General features: G+C 44.3%; 1 protein-coding gene across 4 annotated transcripts in view; it reads left to right on the top strand.

The window, feature by feature from the left end:
* The window catches only part of NT5C2 (5'-nucleotidase, cytosolic II), a 149,219-nt gene that overhangs the window by 87,685 nt on the left and 39,289 nt on the right, over nucleotides 1-22,245 (top strand). For all 4 annotated transcript variants that reach the window (XM_075348612.1, XM_075348610.1, XM_075348613.1 and 1 more), the window contains 3 exons: nucleotides 1,404-1,477; nucleotides 15,425-15,542; nucleotides 17,075-17,170. In XM_075348612.1, the coding sequence (XP_075204727.1) occupies nucleotides 1,404-1,477; nucleotides 15,425-15,542; nucleotides 17,075-17,170 (288 nt within the window). The remainder of the gene's footprint in view (nucleotides 1-1,403; nucleotides 1,478-15,424; nucleotides 15,543-17,074; nucleotides 17,171-22,245) is intronic.

Raw genomic sequence — 22,245 nt, 5'->3', positions numbered from 1 at the left:
TTCCCTTTACATACTACAGTTTCTTGTATCATTGCCCTTTCAGAAGATCTTCTGTATCCTGGGTGATGAGCACCACATTGGTTCTGCTTTTTTCTCCTCTGAAGCTTCTAACTGTGACATAAAACAACAAAGGGGAGTGGAGTGACACCAGTGAAGTGACACCAGCGGCGGGGAAGGGGATGCAACATTATGTGCTTTGGAATTTGGCCATGGCCTCCTACTGTATTCTCACACATTGTTTTCAGAAACTGGGAGAGGGAGACATTGATCGTGCTTCTGCTTTCTAGTAAGTATTTTATTTCATTTCCAAAGGTGGCTGTACAGCTACACTGCTCAGTACTGCTGTTCTGTGTGCAGAGCAGGAGTCCTTCATGTCTCTGTGCTGTGTATAGGACTCATTATAGGAGCTAGTCGCCACCCACTAGCTCAGAGATAACTGAAAATTAGAGCGCAGGCCTACTGAAGATAAAACTGGTGAAAGATGCAATACACAAGTCATATAATGGACAGAAATGTTATTCCTCATATTGATCGATGATGGTTTATTCCGAACAGTCACTGGAAATGACAAAGTTAATATATGGGAGAAACGAAGGCACTCATCGGTTCTTGCTGTGCAAAAAAAACTTTTTTTCACAGGTGGAGGTTACATGTTATGGCAGCGGGGAGGGGAAAGACAGAACAACACGTCAGACGACGGCCGTTTCGCACTCTCTCTCAATGCTTCAACGGGTGTAACTTAGACGGGTGAGACCCGTCGAAGCACTGAGAGAGAATGCGAAACGGCCGTCTGACGTGTTGTTGTGTCTTTTATTTCCCCGCTGCCACAGCTTGTAACCACCTGTGAATATAAGTATTTCTGCACAGCAACAACCGCCGTGTGCCTTCGTTTCTCCCATATATTATTTTTGGATGGTTCTTTACCTAAGAATGAGCACCATGGTATGCAGCAGCAAGATCCTGCCAAATCACTTGGATAGTTGAAAAAACCCACAGCAACATGCTAAATGTGTACGGCTGCTCCAATAAGGTACATTTGTTGCTGAGCAGTGCCCTGTGTTTCCTTAGAACAATTGTTGGAAATGACAAAGTTGTTGCCTTTTATTGTCAGGATTAGAAATGATGGTCTTTTTCAAACAATAATTATCAATAGATGGATGCCACTATGTGATTGCATGTCTAGAGAGAACTGTCTGGTTTCTCTGCAGAAAACCAGAGCTTGTATCATTTGGTGCAAAGCTGCCTTCTACAAGGCTGTGTCCCCATCTTGGGTGCATCTTTAAGTAAATGTGACCTCTGTAGGAAATCATATCTGGGTATCTAGTTGCCTTCAGGCAATATTTAAGGTCATATCGCTGTTCCCACTCATCTCTCATGTGTAATTTTCTTTTCTTGTCCTCCAGGGTCTTTGTGAATAGAAGTCTCGCCATGGAAAAGATCAAGTGCTTTGGATTTGATATGGATTATACACTTGCTGGTGAGCATGGAAAGAATTCGAAGGCCTTTACAAAGCAGCTATTTATAACTTTTCCCTTTTACTCCCTTCATGTTGTCACCATTTCTTGGAACTGTTTTTTGTAGTTGATTATTTAGGTCATCTTAGCCTGGGAAATCTTCTTCAAGGGGAACGGACAGTGGTAGAGAAGTGCACTCTACTAAATTGGATGGTCCGTCTGTTCGTATTATCCTTTTTAAAATGCGTAAAACTCATCTGTAAGAAATGACTTCCATCAATGTCCCATAGATGAAATGAAATCTAATAGCTACATGTTGGATGTGATGAAGTAGTGCCCTACTCTTTTCAAGTAAGGCATCTAAATCCAAAACAAAAACCCAACCATTATGAATATACTGGTGTATGGTATAGTTTAAAAGTTTGCCCTATAGAACAGCTGAAATAATCAGCAATCCTCTTTCATCGCTGGGGAAAGTGGCATTTCTCCTGCTGTGGATACTACAAGAGATGTGTATCATTGCATGCTCCATCTTCCTTCTTGCATACCTATTCCAGGGAGCATTGCCGGTAAGACTCTACACCGGCTGGACCTCTACAAGGAGAAACTGTTTCTCCCAGGAGTCTCTTCAAGGCATTTCACCCATTCAACCAAACCCCAACCAAACCAAAAATGCGTCATCTGCAAATATGTGTCCTCTGGCTTGGCTAAAATTGATGTATAACAGGTTCATAATGGGACATATGTTGACCTACGAGGCAGCTACCTAATAGGGAACCAACACCATTTTCTTAGTCCTCAAGAAGAGCTCAGTAGTAGTGTTGCCCAAAAAGATTTTCAAGACCAAGATTTAATGAATATGTCGGTAGTTTGTCCTACCTGCTGGTGATCCCAGGCTTCTCTTCTGGAAAGTAGGCCCGTGTGACCCACTTGTACCACTACAATAATTTTGCACTGGGCCTGCAAATCAGAAGAGACACTGAAGATGCTGGCAAATGATAGCCGGTAGCCAACAGGCTACTGACATGGCTGCTGGACAATTTTCCTCCAAACCTTTTAGCTCAATTCTACTAATATCCTTGTCCAATCAACATAATGGGCAAATTTTAAATACATGATTATGTAGAGTCCTCTTGAAGAGACAATTTTTAGCAGCTTTGGCTCGTTGAGGGTCTCCCAAATAGGACATTCCTACTAGAGTATGTGTAAATTGTCTTTTTCATACGCCATATGGAATCTGTTGAGTGAATAGAAGTGGGTACAAGTCATGTGTTCACTGAAAGCAGCAGGCCATCGCAAATGTTGATGGTCACACAATAGGTTTGTTCCCTCCTCCTCCCCCCCCCCCCCCCCCCCGGAATTATAAAGCTTACGCTGCTCCTGACTCTCAAATATTATTGTATTGGCATCTATCATTAATATCCCTTTTTATTATGGACACCCAAACTGGTCCACATTTGTTAATTCGTTTTTACCAGATGATAGACAGTTTAACTTTTTGCACTAGAGTCACCAACAATTAAAAAACACAGGAGCAAGGTTTATCGGAGCAGCACAGGAGCGAGGTTTATCGGGGCAGCCCAGGAGCGAGGTTTATCGGGGCAGCCCAGGAGCGTGGTTTATCGGGGCAGCCCAGGAGCGTGGTTTATCGGGGCAGCCCAGGAGCGTGGTTTATCGGGGCAGCCCAGGAGCGTGGTTTATCGGGGCAGCCCAGGAGCGTGGTTTATCGGGGCAGCCCAGGAGCGTGGTTTATCGGGGCAGCCCAGGAGCGTGGTTTATCGGGGCAGCCCAGGAGCGTGGTTTATCGGGCAGCCCAGGAGCGTGGTTTATCGGGGCAGCCCAGGAGCGTGGTTTATCGGGGCAGCCCAGGAGCGTGGTTTATCTGGCTTGTCCAATTTCAAATTTTGGTTCAGATTTGGGAGTATAGAATTTAATGCATTTTGGTTCATTACCAGAAGTCCCAATTTTAAAAAACATTAGGTCAGAATTTTAGCGCTTAGGAAATTGCTGCACTTTGATGCCAATAAAGGGGGCTTTACACGCTACGACATCGCTAATGCGAACTCGTTGGGGTCACGGAATTGATGACGCACATCCGGCCGCATTAGCGATGCCGTTGCGTGTGACACCTATGAGCGATTTTGCATCGTTGCAAAAATGTGCAAAATCGCTCATCGGTGACATGGGGGTCCATTCTCAAAAATCGTTACTGCAGCAGTAGCGAAGTTGTTCGTCGTTCCTGCGGCAGCACACATCGCTCCGTGTGACACCGCAGGAACGATGAAGCTCTCCTTACCTACCGCCGGCCCCAATGCGGAAGGAAGGAGGTGGGCGGGATGTTCGTCCCGCTCATCTCCGCCCCTTCGCTTCTATTGGGCGGCGGTTCAGTGACGTCGCTGTGACGCTGAACGAACCGCCCCCTTAGAAAGGAGGCGGTTCGCCGGTCAGCGACGTCGCCGGGCAGGTAAGTATGTGTGACATGTCTGGGCAATGTTGTGCGGCACGGGCAGCGAATTGCCCGTGTCGCACAACAGATGGGGGCAGGTATCCACACTAGCGATATCTGTACCGATATCGCAGTGTGTAAAGTATCCTTAAGTGAAGTTTCCGTATACCTATCTATACAACTTCCCCGCATTTTCCATAGTGTCGGGGAGGATATTTCTTCTCGCGGCGAGTGACAAGCTTTGGGCTCCGGTGATGACTCTATTTTGATACTTGTGGATGAAGTTACTTGGATCCACTTAATCTTTTCTAGGTTCGCTCCTCTCTAACATTCAGTACATTAGAGAGATAGTACAGTGGTTGCGTTTACAGCAGGGGTATTGAATAGCAGCTTATGGAAACATTAGAGTCCAGGGACTGAAAATGAGCTGTCAATCAGATGTGTTTACTTGTAAACAATGCCGGCTGCCCTCCTGACCATCAACAGCCCCAGCGATCCCATGACCTCTGATTCAGTGCACCGCACGGGCACACAATGTTTTCAGAGATCCTTCTATTTAATCCCAATGAATAGACGTTTTCATCACCAGCAGTTTAATTATCTTCATCCTCGTGTGTTTGCGGTTTATTTTTATAGCTCTTGTTCATAGTGTTTGTTTAAATGCGGGTGAGACAACCTTTTGTTGTTCTTTACCTGCTGTTTGTTTATTTTTTTTACCCTAACATTTTAATTGTTGCAGCACTTAAGGCCAATTTGAGACACAGTTCAGTATATTTTATTTATATTTTTGTTTCTTGTCTATTTTTCTTTTATTACCAAATCTGTTTTTTTCCATAATGTAAGCATTTGTAAAGATCATTTTCAGGCTCTTGGATATTAAGGCAGAGCTTCTGATGTACTCCATTTACCTACCCCTCTCTATATGGGTCCTTCTTTTTGTGTGATCAGTGTCTCTCCACATTACACCACCCATGATTACTATAAAGGAGGTGCAGACCACCCAGGTCATGCTTCTTGGTAGCACCACAACCCATTTAGCAATAGTGTTACACTGTACAAAGGGCTAGTAAGACGTAGTACAGCGTATTGCCACTAGGTGGCAGCAGAGTAGTGAAGGAGAGTCAAAGTAACACTGTAAGGCTTCTGCCACACTCACGTGAAATTCACGCACGTGCCGAGAGACACGTATTTTCCCTGCGTGTTGCGTGCAGGTAAGTACGTGTCTCTGGTACGTGCGTGACACGTGTGTTCTACGTGTGCTATCCGCGATAGCACACGTAGAACCGGTAATTATTATACTCACCTGGTCCTTCCTGATGTCCGCGCTGCTGTCCGTGGTGCTGATCCTCGGTCTCCAGCCCTCCCGTCTCCCCGCTGCTGCTGCTGCCAGGCAGTGAAGTGCATATTCAATGAGAATAATGAGCGGCGGTCGGCAGCAAGAGGCAGCAGCGGCAGAGACAGGAGGGCTGGAGAAGGTGAGTTAATGTTTTGTTTTTTTTTTGACTGACATGTGTGTTTTCTCCGGCGCGTGTCACACGGGACCGCATCCACACTACACCCGTGTGGTACGGGTGCGGGCCGTGTGACACCCGTGCTGCCGGTTAAAAAACGGACATGTCAGCGCTTTGAAAAACGCACACACGTACAAACGCACACGGACACACGTTCCGTGTGGTTTTACGTGTGTGTGCCTGCTACCATAGGGTAGCATTGCTGTACGTGTCTCCGTGCCGCCGGTACGTGTAAAAAATGGCAAACACGTACCGGAGGCACGGATGTGTGGCGCTAGCCTAACAGAAAGGAGACTGAAGTACAGCAGAGTAACTTCAGCAGGCAGTTAACAGGCGAACCACCAGGGGGCAATAGAGTAGTCAAAAAGCCAGGGTCTAGCCATGAGAGTCAAGTCACAGCAAAGGGAGGATCAATATAAAGTCAGAAAACAGAACCGAGTCAGAGTCCGGGAGATCAGGTATGCAGAGGGAAATACAAACAGACAGGAGTGGCAAGTCAGGGACAGGCAGACGAATGGGGGAGGGTGCAGGTCAGGGCACGGTAACAAGGAGTCAGATCAAACATTAAAGCTCACCAGAGCCAGTCACAGGCTGCAGAGCAAAACTATAACCAGCACAGGAATGCAAGTGCAGAGGCCAGATATAGTGTCTCCTGAAACCAGAACGAGGCTGATGGGAGTTAACCCCTGACATGTCCAGGCCTGGTCTGGGAAACTGGACCGGAGAATACCGGTCCTGGATCATGACAACTAGACTGTAAAAGGCAAACAGAAGCATCTGTGCGCAGGAGTATCCTGATAATAGTAGGTTATTTATCATTATTTCTACTCTTTATGCCCTTATATTCTTTTGGAGGTAGCTGAAAGACGACGTCATGTTACTGGACCCTAGTGCCTAAATGCCACCGGTCCATCTCCCAGCAGAACGGATGAAACACTGGATATTGGAAGCTGGGCAGAGGAAGTGTAAGGCTGTGTGCACATAGTGCGTGTTTGGTGCAGATTTGTCATAAATCTGCATGCCTATCTGTATACCAGAAAAGACCATCAGAATCCTGAAGTGCTTATTATTTTTTCCATGCAGATTTGGTGGAGAAAATAATCTGCAGCATGTTATTGGTGAGTTTTTGCCTGCGTTTTTTTTAGCCCTTCCACTCATTTGACTTCATTAAGAAAAACACATGGCAAAAAAAAGCATAAAAAACTCATGCTTTTGGTATGTTTGTACCAGCAGGTGCAGATTTGATGCAGAAAATTATTTCTGCACCAAATACTAAATGTACGCACATAGCCTAACATTACGTGATTACCATTGCCAGGTTGTGGCTCCCTCCTAATCTTTACCACATACCCTAACAGGGCAAATACATCTAAAAAGGTATCTTCACACAGGGTTTTTTTTAGCTGCAGATTTACCTTGGTTTTATGCAAATCCATGCTAATAAAAAGCTGCTTTTTACAGTCCCAGCAAAGTCTGAAGATTTCTGAAATCTCATGCGCACACACACACACAAACACCTGCAGATTTTTTTCCTGACAGTTTTGTGAAATACCTCCGTTTTTGCTGCAGATTTCAGAGAGTGAGCATGTCTATTCTTTGCAGCGTTTTTGCAACATTTTTTCATTGATACAACCGAAAAAAAACGCCACTAAAAAACGCACCAAAAATGCAGATGATTAAAAGGAGATTTCCTGCCACAAGATCAGGTTTTGGTCAGGAAAAAAAAAACTTACCAAAAAAAGCCCTGTGTGAACATAGCCGATGATAGCGATGCAGAGCGCGATAGTACCCGCCCCCGTCGCACATGCGATATCTTGTAATAGCTGCCGTAGCGAACATTATCGCTACGGCAGCTTTACACGCACTTACCTGCCCTGCGACATCGCTCTGGCCGGCGACCCACCTTCCTAAGGGGGCGTGTCGTGCGGCGTCACACGGCAGCCGTCGAATAGAAGCAGAGGGGCGGAGATGAGCGGGATATAAACATCCCGCCCACCTTCTCCATTCCGCATTGCCGGTGGACGGCGGGCACAAGTAAGGAGATGTTTGTCGGTCCTGCGGCTTCACACACAGCGATGTGTGCAGCTGCAGGAACGACAAACAACATCGTACCTGCGGACGCACCGACATTATGAAAATGAACGAGTTGACCCTGATCGATGATTTTTGACTGTTTCACGCGCGTTCATCTTCTCTCCTAGGCTTTACACGTTGTGACGTCGTTACCGGTGCCGGATGTGCCTCAATTTAGATTTGACCCCGACGATATCGCAGTAGCGATGTCGCAACGTGCAAAGTACCCCTTAGGGCTTCTTTGGTGGATATTTATACATTGCAGCATACTTTACTTGCATTATTAAATATACAAAAAGTAATGTATTCAGAAAAAAATAATTACATTGTGTCGCAGAAAAACAGCTTTATAGGTCATTCTTCTTCTTTCTTTTTTTTTTTTTTTTATTTATTCTTTTTTTCAGGTCAATCTAAATATAAGTATAAGTGACGGCTAGGATTTCCTTTTTTCTGTCCGGTCTCAATATAAAAAGTGACATTGTTAGTGATAAAAGTGCCTTTGTGGTTTATTGATTTCTTCTCTTTTTCTCTCCCCTGCCCTTCTTCTTCCTCCTTTCATTGACTGAGCGCAGGCTGTAGCTGAGACTATACACTTACTATGACTTCACTTTGAATAAGATAAAAGAAATTGCGTAAAAAGGTTAAATCCCTCACAATGTGGAGGTGATCCGCCTGTGATGGGTGCTCAATTCTTCCTCTCATTTGTTCTGGCATTTGGCGGTTTAGTCATTTTCAGCCTTCCAAGTCATGTTTTGTTTGTCCTGAAGCCAAGGATATTTTTGGACATCACCTTTTTTTTTTTTTTTTATATAACAAAAACAAACAAACATGCAGATTGCTTTATATATTAAAAAATTCTTTACTCTCTCTTCTAATCCCCTGGCTGTTTCTATTCCAGTGCTTTCCTACTCAAACACTGGTTTCTGTGCGTCCTGCTTTGGTGAAACGGCCATGTGACCGCTGCTGACAATCACTGAATAGCCATTATTTCAGTATATGTATGTGAATGCCATGTACATATCGTCAAATGGTCACAGGAAATTTGTGAAGTCTGCTGCAACTTCTTCATGATGCTTTAGAATGTGCTCAGCCTTGTGTTGCAGTTAGTTTTCAAGGGTTCTATCAGACATTCCAAGCTTAAAGTGATGTGTAACATTCTAATTGACCTAAAAAATGCTGACAACCCTAGTGGTATCCCAGGAGGATCCCATAAACATCCTAGAGGATCTTTTTGAATCCATTGAATCACAGTGCTACAGTGGAAGCCATGACGCTGTTGGCCTAAGCAGCTTTCAGCTGATGATGATCACTCCCCATTATCATGCACATTGGATTCGAAAAAGCATGCATGTGTTTATAAATGAGATGAAGGAAGAAAGCCGCTGCCAGACACCAGTTGGTGGCTTATCTCCAATGAGAGGAAAAGCATCTGATGTTTAAAAAGGAACTAATCTCCCTGTCCCGGATCGGTCCCATGCTGCCCGTCAACGAGTGACTCTCTTGTTTGCCATCTGATTGGAGCGTTAGGGCAACATAAAAAGCATTATTGTTGGCAGCACATGTTCCCGCTTGAATATGGGATGTGCTATCGACAACATGCATGATTGCATTGTCACAAAATATACTTCAAAAAAAGTCAAGATGTGTGGGGCCAAGTTGGCGTGAAAGTATTGATGGGCGGAGACCCGGACTCTAAAAGTTAGGATCTGTGCAGTTTCAAAGGTGCCCGGGATTCCGGGTGTTTGATCTGGATCCGGCACTGAAGAAATAAATTAAAAAAATAAAATAAAGGGTAAATAAGATTGAAGCGAGTGCGTCATACCTACAGAGGCTCCGTCGCGACTGTACATTGCTCTCGCGGCGCCTCCTACACTTCATGGGCCGCTCATTAGTCTCCTCCATATGTAATGCTTTCCTTGCTCCCAGCCTGTGTGACAGCGTATGACTGCAACCAATCACAGGCGCTGTCTGCGGGGCAGTATCGTAGTATAAAAATAAATTAAAACAAAATAAATTCTCGTGTGTGTGTGTGTGTGTGTGTGTGTGTATATATTAAAATGTATTTATTAAAAAATTAACCACATGCAGTCCCCCCCAATTTGATACCCAGCCAAGATAAAGCACGACAGCTGAGGGCTGGTATTCTCAGACTGGGGAGGTCCATGCTTATTGGACAGCAAATAACCTGAGTGACGTCACCACTGATCGCGGCTCAGTCATTCTCTGCCTGCACTCACAGCAGGCAGTCATGCTCTATGGCCGCTCACTGTGACTCAGATTTAGCAGAGCTGAATCATTGTGGGACCTCACGTGGATTACATCGGATCTGCAGGGGTGTTTTGGGGGTTACAAAAGTAATGAAAGAGGGGGTTTTTTTGTCTTTCAAATAGAGGATTTTTTCGGTGTTTGTGTTTACTTTCACTTACAGATTAGTGATGGTGGAGTCTCATAGACGCCTGCCATTACTAATCTAGGACTTAGTGGCTGCTATGGGCTGCCATTAACCGCCTCATTGCCACCGCACCATGGCAATCGGGAAGAGGCGGGTAAAGTGCCAGGCCTGTTGCATGTAATGGATGCAACAATTCCGAGGCGACTGCAGGTTGCTATTTTTAGACTGCAATAAGCATGGACCTCCCCAGTCTGAATACCAGACCCCATCGGTCAGGCTTTAGTTTGGTTGGATATCAAAATTTGGGAAACCGCATGCTGTTTTTTTTGTAAAAATTTATTCAAGATAAGCGTAGGGCTGAAGGCTGCAGCCTGTAGAAGTAGGCTTTATCTCTGTGAAGTATCATAATATGGGGGGACCCTACTCCAATTTTTTTTTTTTTTATTTAGTTATCTATTTTTGGTGTGCCTACGATCAGTGTTCATAGCCGCATGCTTCAGCTGCTACCAAAATGCTGCGATGTATAGTACAATCGCAGTGGATGGGCTTTCTAGAAATCCTATGCCCACTATGCTTGTTTTCCATCAACAAAAACTGACCTGCGGAGCAGCTTTCCAAGCCACAGCATGTCAATTGTTTGCTGCAGAGTCGCAAGTGTCCTCCACAGAGATAACAGAAGAGCCAGACCGCAACTTTCCCAAATAATGGGCATGAGCATCTGCGTTCTTCCGCGTTCTCCTGTGTAGGAGTCTCGTGGCCCCATAGGGCAGGACCCGCTGTGTCCAGGACACAGTGGGTCCTGATCGTGGGCACCTATTCATATTGCACTAGATTCGCACAGCGCCTTTGATAGGAAGCGTCAGACACACTGCCAATCATGGGCGCATCTGACTACAAACAATCACAGGCGCCAGTTGGTGGGGAAAGCAGTGCATATGAAATGAGGCTTAAAGGGAACCTGTCACCACTTTTTGGCGTATAAGATGCAGCCACCACCACCGGGCTCTTATATACAACATTCTAACATGCTGTGTATAAGAGCCCAGGCCGCTGTGAGAACATAAACACTTTATAATACTTACCTAACGGTCGCGCGGTGGGCCATATGGGCGTCTCTGTTGTCTGTCTGTCATCCACATTTGCCGGCATTCAGGTCCTGAGCAGGCGCACTTTGATCTGCTCTGAGCAGGGCAGATCAAAGTATTGTAGTGTTCCTGTGCAGGACCGGTGAGTGTGTATGACATACACGCGTCATGCACACAGGCTTCAGAAGGAGGACGAAGATGGCCGAAAGAGGAGGCGCCGGCACCGGAGAACAGAGACACCCATATGGCCAACCGCACGACCGTTAGGTAAGTATTATAAAGTGTTTTTTATGTTGTCAGTGGCCTGGGCTCTTATATACAGAATGTTAGAATACTGTATATAAGATCCCGGTGGTGGTGGTCGCAGCTTATACGCCAAAAACGGGTGGTGACAGGTTCCCTTTAACTATCTGCTCCGGAAGTGAATGTGTGACCTGTAAGCAGTGGACCGCCATGACTGATCCTCAGTAAGTACAGCGTGTGCTTTTATTCAGCTAGCCCTTCTACCAAATTTTTAATCTCCTGATTCTGGTCCCCATTAACTCATATGGGGACCGGATTTAGAAAAAAAAACAAAACAAAACAGGGACCCGCTGGTCCAGGTTTTCTGCGAGTCCGCTCATCTCTACTTGTAAGTTTTGGGTTGCGTTGTGTGCTCGTGGCTGGGTTTCTTTATACATTTTATGGGGTGATTCTGGTAGATTTGCTTCTATCTGCTTCACCTTGTCCTGAATTGTTCTTTGCCCTGACTGCCCCTTCATTGTGACTATAACTTTCGATGTGGAGCTGTTCCTGTTTCTCACTATCGGGTACATCCTGTGCTGTAAGCAGCAGCTGAAGAATTTAACTCTATGAAATTAGGGCCAACTAAAAATAATGCACCTCTGTGTTTCGTGGACCTCCGCCAGATTTTATGCAGCATTTAACTAGGTTGTGTCTAAGCGAAGTATGTAATGTATTTCACAACAGCAGACGGCACATGAATGCTGCCACAGCCATCGTGACACTTCTCCACTTGCTAAGTTCATAGCTGTTACCCAAACATTAATCAAGTGCTCCTTGAACGCCATCTCCACTCCAAGATGTCTGATTGTTTATCTGGGAGTGACTTATTAAAAGTGTGTCAGGACGGGGTACTTAAAGCTTTCTGAATATTGGCCAATATATTTTGTCATTCGGAGTATTACACGATGATGCTGAAACTACTTGGGTAACACTATGCAGAAGGAAGTCAGAAACTTTCCCTTTCCTCGTTCCTTTTTCTGCCGACGACATTTATTACTTGGGAAATTATATGTTCTTCCCAAGGGTCACAAGTAGTAGATCTTCGTGAATAAACATACTTTATAAGTTTACCGCCACCAAAAACAATTACATATTTGATAGGACCTGGAAAAATAAATACTGGTCTGACCTCTAACCCTTCTGTGTTGATCCAAGGAAGACAAAAATCAGATGTCACATCCTTCCTAAATCCAAATGGGACCATTCAGGGTACTTTACACGCTCCGACATCGCTACCGATATATCGTCTGAGTCACGTTGTTAGTGACGCACATCCGGTGCCGGTAGCGACATCACAGCGTGTGACACAAAGGAGCAACGATCGCAAATTCGTTCAAAAACGGTGATCGTTGACACGTCGCTCCTTTCCTTAATATCGCTGCTGCCACAGGTACGATGATGTTCGTCATTCCTGCGGCATCACACATTGCTATGTGTGACACCACAGGAACGACGAACATCTGCTTACCTGCATCCTCCGGAAAAGGAGGAAGGAAGGAGGTGGGCGGGATGTTACGTCCCGCTCATCTCCGCCCCTCCACTTCTATTGGCCGGCCGCTTAGTGACACTGCAGTGACGTCGCTATGACGCCAAACGCACCTCCCCTCTTGAAGGAGGGATTGTTCGGCGGTCACAGCGACGTCGCTGACAAGGTGCGTGTGACACTGCCGTAACGATAATGTTCGCTATAGCAGCGATCACCAAATGTCGCACGAGCGACGGGGGCAGGTGCTATCGCGCTCGACATCGCTAGCGATGTGGCAGCGTGTAAAGCACCCTTTAGACTCAACAGCCCATCTTCGGAACGCTAGTAACTGTACTTGTAATATTTATACTGTGGAACCTTGGATTCCGAGCATAATTCGTACCTGGAGTGCGCTCTTAAACCAAGTTACTCTTATATCAAAGCGAATTTTCCCATAGGAAATAATTGAAACGCCGACAATTCATTCCACAGCCCAAAAATATTTACTGTATTTATACAAAATTAATACAGTAATACAAAATAATGTGCTGTATTCATATAAAATTATTACAGTACACTAATACAACATACTGTATAGTAAAAAGCATATAAAACAAATTCTACTGCATGTTAGCTTACAATAAACTTGGGTGCGGGAGGTAGTATAGAAAGAAAATATGATGTATAAATATGACAACCTTTATTCTAGTACAATAAAAAAAAACAAAAAAAACACACCCCAAATCTATTCTCCCCAAAATAAGGGTAGAACTAAGCCAAATGTGGGGTAGGAATACTGCACAGGCAGATTACAGTACAAGCAATGGGCTGCACTGGTTAGCAGAAAGAAAGTACAATACTGTATCCACAAATGCAAATTGATGGACATGCTATATAGCATATACTGTACTGTACAATGGTGTACAGTATACAGTGTATGTGTATATGTATATGTATATATATATAATATATATACAGAAAGTTACCTCCAGAGCGGGTCAGAGTACCGTGATAGGACGGTACTGGAAGCGTGCATGGTGAGTATTTGCTCTTATTGCAAATCATTGCTCTTAAACCAAGTTACAAATGTGTAAAAAGCTTTGCTTGTCTTGCAAAACACTCTCAAACCAAGTTACTCTTAATCCAAGGTTCCACTTATTTTTAAAGAATGGCATCCAGGATTTTCTTAAACATGAGCAAGGAATCAACCATTACATAAAATGTGGCAGAGCAAGTCAAAGTTTTAATGCTCTTACAGTAAAGAATATTTGTCTGTGTTGAGGACATCTTGTCATGGGTACAAGCCTAGGTATAACAAGCTATTCGGATGGATCTCTTTACTGACAATGCATTTATTTGTATAGTTTTCCAAACTAAACTCTCATTACCTAATATCATCAGATTAATTCCCAACATCCACACCTTTTTAAGCCGGCCCTAAAAACGCATTTCTTTAGACTAGCCTATCACCTCACTGCCCTGATCTAATCTAGTACCTTTCTGCCCTTCCCAAAAATGTACTTCCAATTCTCGTCCCCTGTACCTGTATACATTCTGGCCAATGACTGGTCTATGCAGCTGGTTTTGAATCCCCTATTAAATCGATGGCTGGACCATACATAACAAGCTTTTCTCCCCCATTCACCTTTTGTGTCTCCCCTATTTCCTCATAGACTGTAAGCTTATGAGCAGGACCCTCACTCCTCCTGGTATCTTAATGTTATGTTGTATTGTCTCATATTGTCTGTACATGTCCCCTCTGAATTGTAAAGTGCTGCGGAATATGTTGGCGCTATAGAAATGAAAATTGTTATTATCAGAGGAGTTCAGGATGCTGAGGTCTATAGTATTGTCTTTACAGGGACCGCTTTTACTGTCATCTTATTTGTTAAAGGGTCAAGACCTACCCTATTCTTAGAGGATTCTTAGACATTATGTGCATGTTAGAGGTCATCTCCCATTTAATCATTGGGAGCGCACTGCTCCAGTCTACCTGCTTTTTGCTTGCAGAAGGCAGTGAGTTTGTGATGACTGGAAGTTTGGACCAGCAGCATGGTGAGCGGCAAGTCCAAACTATACGCTGCTCCTGATGCACGCACAGGTAGTTTTGCCTCTTCAACATTGGAGGAGCTCAGGAGTTCTGAAGCCGGCAGGGACCCAGCGATCCGTCCAGCTTCAGAGTGGCGCTTACAAGCTCCATAGTAAAGCATTTTTTGAACACTGTGCTTTTTGCCAAGGAACCAGCCGCAGCTATTAGACTACAGAGGTGGACGGTAACCTAGGCAACGAGCAGTACACTATAGTATTGTAAAATGCCTTGGTTCAGATTTTTAGTACAGGGGTAAGTTGCAAAGTTGCTTCTTTTCACAAGCACATTGCAATTATAACCATTTATCATGTAGTGAAATCCCCTGTACAGAACAGGCCAGGTAAAGCAACCGTGCAAACAGCACGGAAGATCTCCGATTCCTGCAACATTGAGAACGTAGTTTGAGGAGTTGGGAAAATTTATATTTCTCTGGCAAAACGCATTTTTCAGCTTTGAGTTTATTCAGACAATATTAATCACAACATGTTATGTACATTTTTATTGGATGTATCTCTCTACCTGTCCTCCTATGTTATATGCTGGAGTGGCTTTAGTGACTCAAGCTGCAACTAGGTGAATTGGTCCGAAATATTGCTGAAACCTCTTATTTCTATGTCTTCACAGTATACAAGTCTCCAGAGTATGAATCTCTCGGCTTCGACCTAACTGTTGAAAGACTGGTGTCTATTGGCTATCCACAGGAGCTACTGAGCTTTGTCTATGACCCAACATTTCCTACCAGGTGAGTATCTATCTCTCTATCTACAGTCAATATAAAAAGTCTACACACCACTGTATAAAAAAAAAAAAAAAAGACAGGTTTTTGCCATATAAAGAAAATTATGCCAAGAAGAATTATTTCCACCTGTAATGTCACCCCCTAATCTTTACAAATATATTGAGAAACAAACATTTTTTATTTTTGTGGGGTGGAAAAGGAAAGAACTAAAATAATGTGGTTGCATAAATATGCACACCCTTAAACAATTACTTTGTGGAAGTACCCTTTGAATATAAGACAGTGTTCAGTATTTTTGGGAAGCAGTCTTCTCAGCATGGCACTTCTAGCACTGAAAATCTTTGCCCACATTTTCTTCCAGTAGCTCCAAATTTGTCAGATTATGAGTGCATCTCCTGTGTAGAGCGCCTTCTTCAGGTCAGCACACAGATTTTCAATTGGATTTGGGTCTGGGCACTGGCTGGACTATTCCAAAACTTTGACCTTCTTCTGATGAAGCCATTCTTTTATTGATTTGGAGGTATGCTTAGGGGTGTTTGATGTGCTGAAAGGTGAAATTCCTCTTCATTTGTAGGAAAGGCCTGAAGGTTTTGTTGTAAAATTATTTGATATTAGAACTGTTCATAATTCACTCCACATTAACTAAAGCTCCAGTTCCAGCTGCCAAAAAGCAACCTGGAAGCATTATGCTACCTCCTGCGTGCTTCACTGTGGGTATGATTTTTATTTTTATTTTATTCTTTTTGGTGATTCCCAGTGTTTGCTTTTGCTCTAACCATACCTATTGAAATTATGACCAAAAAGTTCAATTTTGGTCTCGTCAGACTAGAACACTTTTTCTACATGCTGTTGGCCGACTTGATGGAGGTTTTAGCAAAACCTAGCCGGGCTTGGATGGTTTTCTTTAAAAGAAAAGGCTCCCATCTTGCCACAGTACCGAAACAGGCTAGATATATGAAGAATACAGGAGATTGTTGTCATATGCTGTTGACAGAAATTCTTGCAGCTCTTTTAATGTTTCCTTAGACCTCTTGGCAGCCTCCTGGACCAATTTTATTGTGTTTTTTCATACGTTTTTGAGGGATGTCTTTTTCTTGGTAAACTGTGCTAAATTTAAGGTACTTCTTGATGACCACTTCACAGCGATTCATGGTATATCTAATGCCTTGGAATTTTTTCTGTACTCTTTTCATAACTCCTAACTTTCCACAATGAGATCCCTTTGCTGTGTTGTATTCTGTTTACGGAACAAGGTTTTTGTTGTAAAATGCAACTAGAAAATGCATCCTAGGAAGTAGAAAAATCCTCCTAGAATAACTAATATAACTTATATAGGGTTAATAAGAAGCCTTCCTGTCTAGGTCAGTGTTCCCCTAAAATCTTAGGGGTCTGTTTACTCCCTTTTCACTTTGTTTTTTCTTTCTACCCCCCCTCACTTTCTTTTACTTATACTGCGCATATAAATATTTCCCTGCATGTATCTTCTTGAAGCTGAGGTTTCTATTTTGTGAATATGTTTGCATTTATCTCCCCAGGGGTTTGGTGTTTGATACTACATATGGAAATCTCCTGAAAGTGGATGCCTACGGCAATATCCTTGTTTGTGCTCATGGCTTTAACTTCATGAGGGGGTAAGTGCAGCCATGTTATCCCGTATCTGTGATATTATACCGCATCGCTCTGTCCTGTTCAACTTTTATTGTTCTTATTTAATTGTCCATTGTCAGCATCTAAGGGTTGTAGGGGCTTATTAGACAGTGGGAAGGAGTTAAATAGAGAAAGCTAAAGGCTTTATGGTGCTGATTCACCAAGCCAAGTGATCGTTATTGATTTTTTTTTTTTTTTTCTCACATTGCATCACTCTGCTGGCTAAGTTAAGTAGGTCGAAACAGTACTGGAGTGTGGGGTCTGTGTAAGGGCTCGGTTCCACTTTGCGTTTCGCACAGACAAGTGCAATCCGATAAAACATAGGATTGCCCTCGCACCAGTGCAAAACTATGGGGCAGTGTCCATCTGTGAATCTTTTCTCATGCCATATCGGCTTGAGAAATGAATCGTAGCATGCTTAGTTTGGCAGAGAGTCTCGGGTCATGCACCCCCATACAAGTCTATGGGAGCGTGCAAAACATCGAACTGCACTCAAGTGTCATCCGACCGCAGTGTGATGTAGAGACAGGCCACAGAGGAGATGAGGTGAAAATGCTCCCTCCCTCTTTTCCGCAGCTGTGAACCTATTGCAAGATCGGATCACAGTCGCATGACCCTCGGCTCACGCTCGCAGCAGAGGATCATTAGCATATCGCTTCTGATACTAATGCGCAAGTGGATCCGAGGCCTAAGGGCACCCCACATCCCTGGGGGTAACCATTTGAGGACTGTAGAATATAATGTAGCTATGTAAGACTATTGGAAAGAGTGTGACTATTTTGTTTTATATGCACAGTTTGAAGCCCCCCTTCCCCACCCACAGAGAGGTCCGCTGCTACATATGATCTGCAGCAGCACTGCTATCCGTGCTGGGGTTGTGTTATGATCGCATGCAATATAGGAATCTAGCTACTAAAATTCCTGTCAATTTTGAGAAGAGGTGGCCCAAATCTCTTTGAGAGAATGGTGAAGTATTGAGCATGTGCAATCATCAGTGCTGTATACAGTAAATGGTTGCATATGCTCACTTCAAATCCATTCACAAAGGGGACTTTGTGATCGCCGTTCTCATGACCCTATGGAGTTTCAACAGCTTGGGCTACAGTGATCGTGCATTTATCGTCTAAATTCTGGATGTGTGATATATGTGAAATTATGGCACTGCTCCCTTTAACACCTGGTGCAGTCAGCCAGGTGCCAAGCTAGCTTCAATTAAAGGGAATGTCATAAAAAAAATACTTATTGTTTAAAACAAGTTTTTATGATGAGTATATTTTTTCCTGTTTTTGTTTCCTATACACGGGAACCTTGGTTAACGAGAACAATCCGTTCTGGGACTGTGCTTGTAAACCAAGTTACTCGTTCAGCAAAGCAAGATTTCCCATAGGAATGCATTGCAACGCAGACAATTCCTTCCACAACTTGTTAAATGTCCCATCCTGGTCCCCTATTGTGCCATTCCACACACGAACAAACACGCACACAAGCACGTATTATGCTCACCTTACCTTCCGTTCCATCGCCGGTCTCCTGGGACTTGCTGTTCTCTGGTATAGGCTGTGTATCAGGTTATCATAACGACGAGGGAGGAACTTCCGCTGCCAGAGCGCTGACGTCAAAGGCAGGAGCCGCTTGTCTCTGATTGGCCAGCGCGCTGCCCTTGAGTAGCGGTGACAGAGGAAGTTCCTGCTTCGTCGCTATGGTTGCCGATGCACAGCCTATGCCGGCGAACTACAGGACCCAGGAGGCTGGCGACGGAACGGAAGGTGCACATATTATGCTCACCTTACCTTCTGTTTCATCACCGGCCTCCTGGATCTTGTAGTTCTCCGCGAGGATTCCTCCCTCATCGCGATGTACCGGGGAACTACAAAAACCATGAGGCCGGCGATGGAACGGAAGGTAAGGTGAGCATAATACTGTATGTGCGTGCGTGTGTGTGTGTGTGTGTGTGTGTGTGTGTGTGTGTGTGTGTGTGTGTGTGTGTGTGTGTGTGTGCGTGCTTGTGTGTGTTTGTGTGAACTGCAAGAGCGGGTTAGAGCGCGGTGGATGTACGGAACCGGAAGTGTGTGCGGTGAGTATTTTGCTTGTACAGCAAAGCTTTCTTGTAAACAGAGTTACAAATTTACAGAAAGGTTTGCTTGTTAAGCAAAATTCTCGTTAACTGGGTTACTTGTTAAGCGAGGTTCCACTGTATTACTATACTTTTTACATGATTTATACTTAAAAAAACAAAACCAAATTGTACATTATATGGACAACCTTTTTCTTTAAATACTGTATTTCCCATTGTAATATAAAAATGACAGATGCCCGCCTTTTGCACCAGAACCTTTCCATCGATGGCGCCAGTGTTCACGTAACATTGGCTATTGTGCTCACGTGGACTAAAGCGGGCTTTACACCCAACGATATCGTCAATGTTTTATCGTCGGGGTCACGTTGTTAGTGACGCACATCCAGCGTCATTAACGATATCGCAGCGTGTGACACTGACCAGCGACCTTAAGCGACCTCAAAAATGGTGAAAATCGTTCACCATGGAGAGGTCGTCCCAAACTCAAAAATCGGTAATGGTTGATTATTGATGTGGTTCGTCGTTCCTGCGGCAGCATACATCGCTCTGTGTGACACCGCAGGAGCGAGGAACGTCTCCCCTGCCGCCGGCCGCAATGCGGAAGGAAGGAGGTGGGCGGGATGTTACGTCCCGCTAATCTCCGCCCCTCCGCTTTAATTGGCCGGCCGCTTAGTGATGTTGCGGTGACGTCGCTGTGATGCCGAACATCCCTCCCCCTTGAGGGAGGGATTGTTCGGCAGTCACAGCGACGTCACCGACCAGGTAAGTGCGTGTGACGCTGCCGTAGCGATAATGTTTGCTGCGGCAGCGATCACACAAAATCGCATGCACGACGGGCGGGTGCTTTTGCGTACGATATCGCTAGCAATTGCTAGCGGTATCGTAGCGTGTAAAGCCCACTTAAGAATTAGTGGCCTCTAATGGGCCGCAGTTCGCACTTCTCTTGGATGTTGAGAATTTTTTCTTACAGCCGACGATATTTTGTCTCGACATCATTGGTTCCCGCGGTGACTTGTTAATCTAATAATATGACCGCTGCAACCAGTGACTGGCTGCAGCGGTTTACATGCCATCACGAGTGCAGGCGGTACAAAGAGTGACAGAGGTCTAGGTAAGCATTGGAACAGGAGTAGCTGGGAATTGGTAAAATTAGTATTATTCCTTTTTTGTTATTTTATACCATTGTCAGTTGTTTGTAAACACTTTTGAGGAGCGTTAAAATCCCTTTAACTTGAGGTTAGCAGAGTGCCCTATTCAGCGGCTTTCTCCCAGCCTCGGGCTTCACAAACAGACAAGGGTCGCTAGTTGAGCCCCATTAATCCACTTGGAGCCTCGGGGAGCCTTGCAGCGCTCACATTCAGCTTTTTTCATATGCAAATGCCGCTAAACCTGTTCTGTACATCATTCGTTATATATCGTGGTGTGTCACACCTAATGTGCTGTGCAGATCGTCTCAGGCAGTTTTCTCACAATCTGCATTAATGTTGGCTCTAGATGTAGAATAATATCCTTTATTTAGTGCCGGAGCTGACATTTAGCACCACCGCTTTTCTTTTATGTAAATAATGGAAATTCTGTAAAATTAGATTTCTATATAAATTCCACCTCCAGCTTCTACTCACTATGTGACGAGGCATCGCCTGTGCTGGCACTGAGGCTAATTCAGGGCTTATCCGGGCTTATAATTGTAGCGTACGCCTTTCTGCAGCCGTTTATTGTTATAGAGATTGTTTGATATTCTCCTGATTTCTTGTAACATTAGTACGGCTGCTTGTGGCTTTGATACATGTTTTCAGTGTGTGCATTGCTAGCCGTTTACAGTACACATCGTCTTATGTCAGAAGGTATGAAAATTGGCTTCCATCCAGAGGAAATAGGCTAGTCTCTCTAGCGCCACCTGGTGGAGGAAGTTATCCTATATAGCAGGGGTGGGAACCTTTCTGCTGCCAAGAACCATTTTGGATATTTATAACACCAGTCGTAGGCCATACAAAAATATAGACTACAAATTTATCCTGCTATATTTGGTCAAACATGTAATGAACTCACCCTAATGTAATGGCTGGAGCTGCTTCCTGTTTGATGAGGCTGTGATGTTAGGTGGAACTGATAATGTTGCTGCATGTAACTACTCTTCCAGACTTCCATCTGGATCACCGTCATCTCGTTGCGATAAGTTTTGAAAGGAACTGATTGCAGCAGTAAGTTGTATCCAACACAGCTTTATATTACACAGCATGTGTCCTCGTGGAGGGAAATTCATCACTACTTAAGTTACTAAGTTTATCTTTAGGAGCCCCCCTAGACTGCTATATATACATCACATAGGAGACACTGAGACCTGTATACATCATATAGGAGACACCAGCTCTGTAACATATACATCACATAAGAGTCACTGAGACTACTGTATATACATCACATAGACGCTTTTTCTGTAGCATATGCAGCACATAGGAGACACGGAGACTGCTGTATATACATCACATAACAGACGCTTTGGCTGTAGCATATGTGTCACATAGGGGACCCAGAGACTGCTGTATATCCATCACATAGGAGACTCCAAGACTGCTGTATATAAATTGCATAGGAGACACTGGGGATGACGCTTATCCATGACATTTGAGACCCTGGTGTAGCTGTCTTCTTCTTTGGAAAGACAGAGCAGACCTCTGCCCACTGGCCAAAATTACTAATTGCATGTGGCGCAGCATTCAGTAGTGAAAGGCGTGCTTGCAGTGTAAAGAGGAATTAAAGGACCGGCCGGCGGCTGGTAAAACTGGGCAGCCGGGCCAAATACTGCTATCCCCGGCATTGTGCCTGGGGGCCGGAGGTTTCCCATCCCTGCTATTGGCAAATGTTTAACCTTTACACACCTAAGGATCTTGGCCACACCAGCTTCTCTTGAAAAAGGAAAATGCCTTCTCTACAGACAGCAGTTTTGGAGTTTTAACCCTTTGTCAGTGATGAATAGCGCTT

Source organism: Anomaloglossus baeobatrachus, chromosome 5 (genome assembly GCF_048569485.1).
Source record: "Anomaloglossus baeobatrachus isolate aAnoBae1 chromosome 5, aAnoBae1.hap1, whole genome shotgun sequence".
NCBI lineage: Eukaryota > Metazoa > Chordata > Amphibia > Anura > Aromobatidae > Anomaloglossus > Anomaloglossus baeobatrachus.
This window is presented reverse-complemented; position numbering and strand designations above follow the sequence as displayed.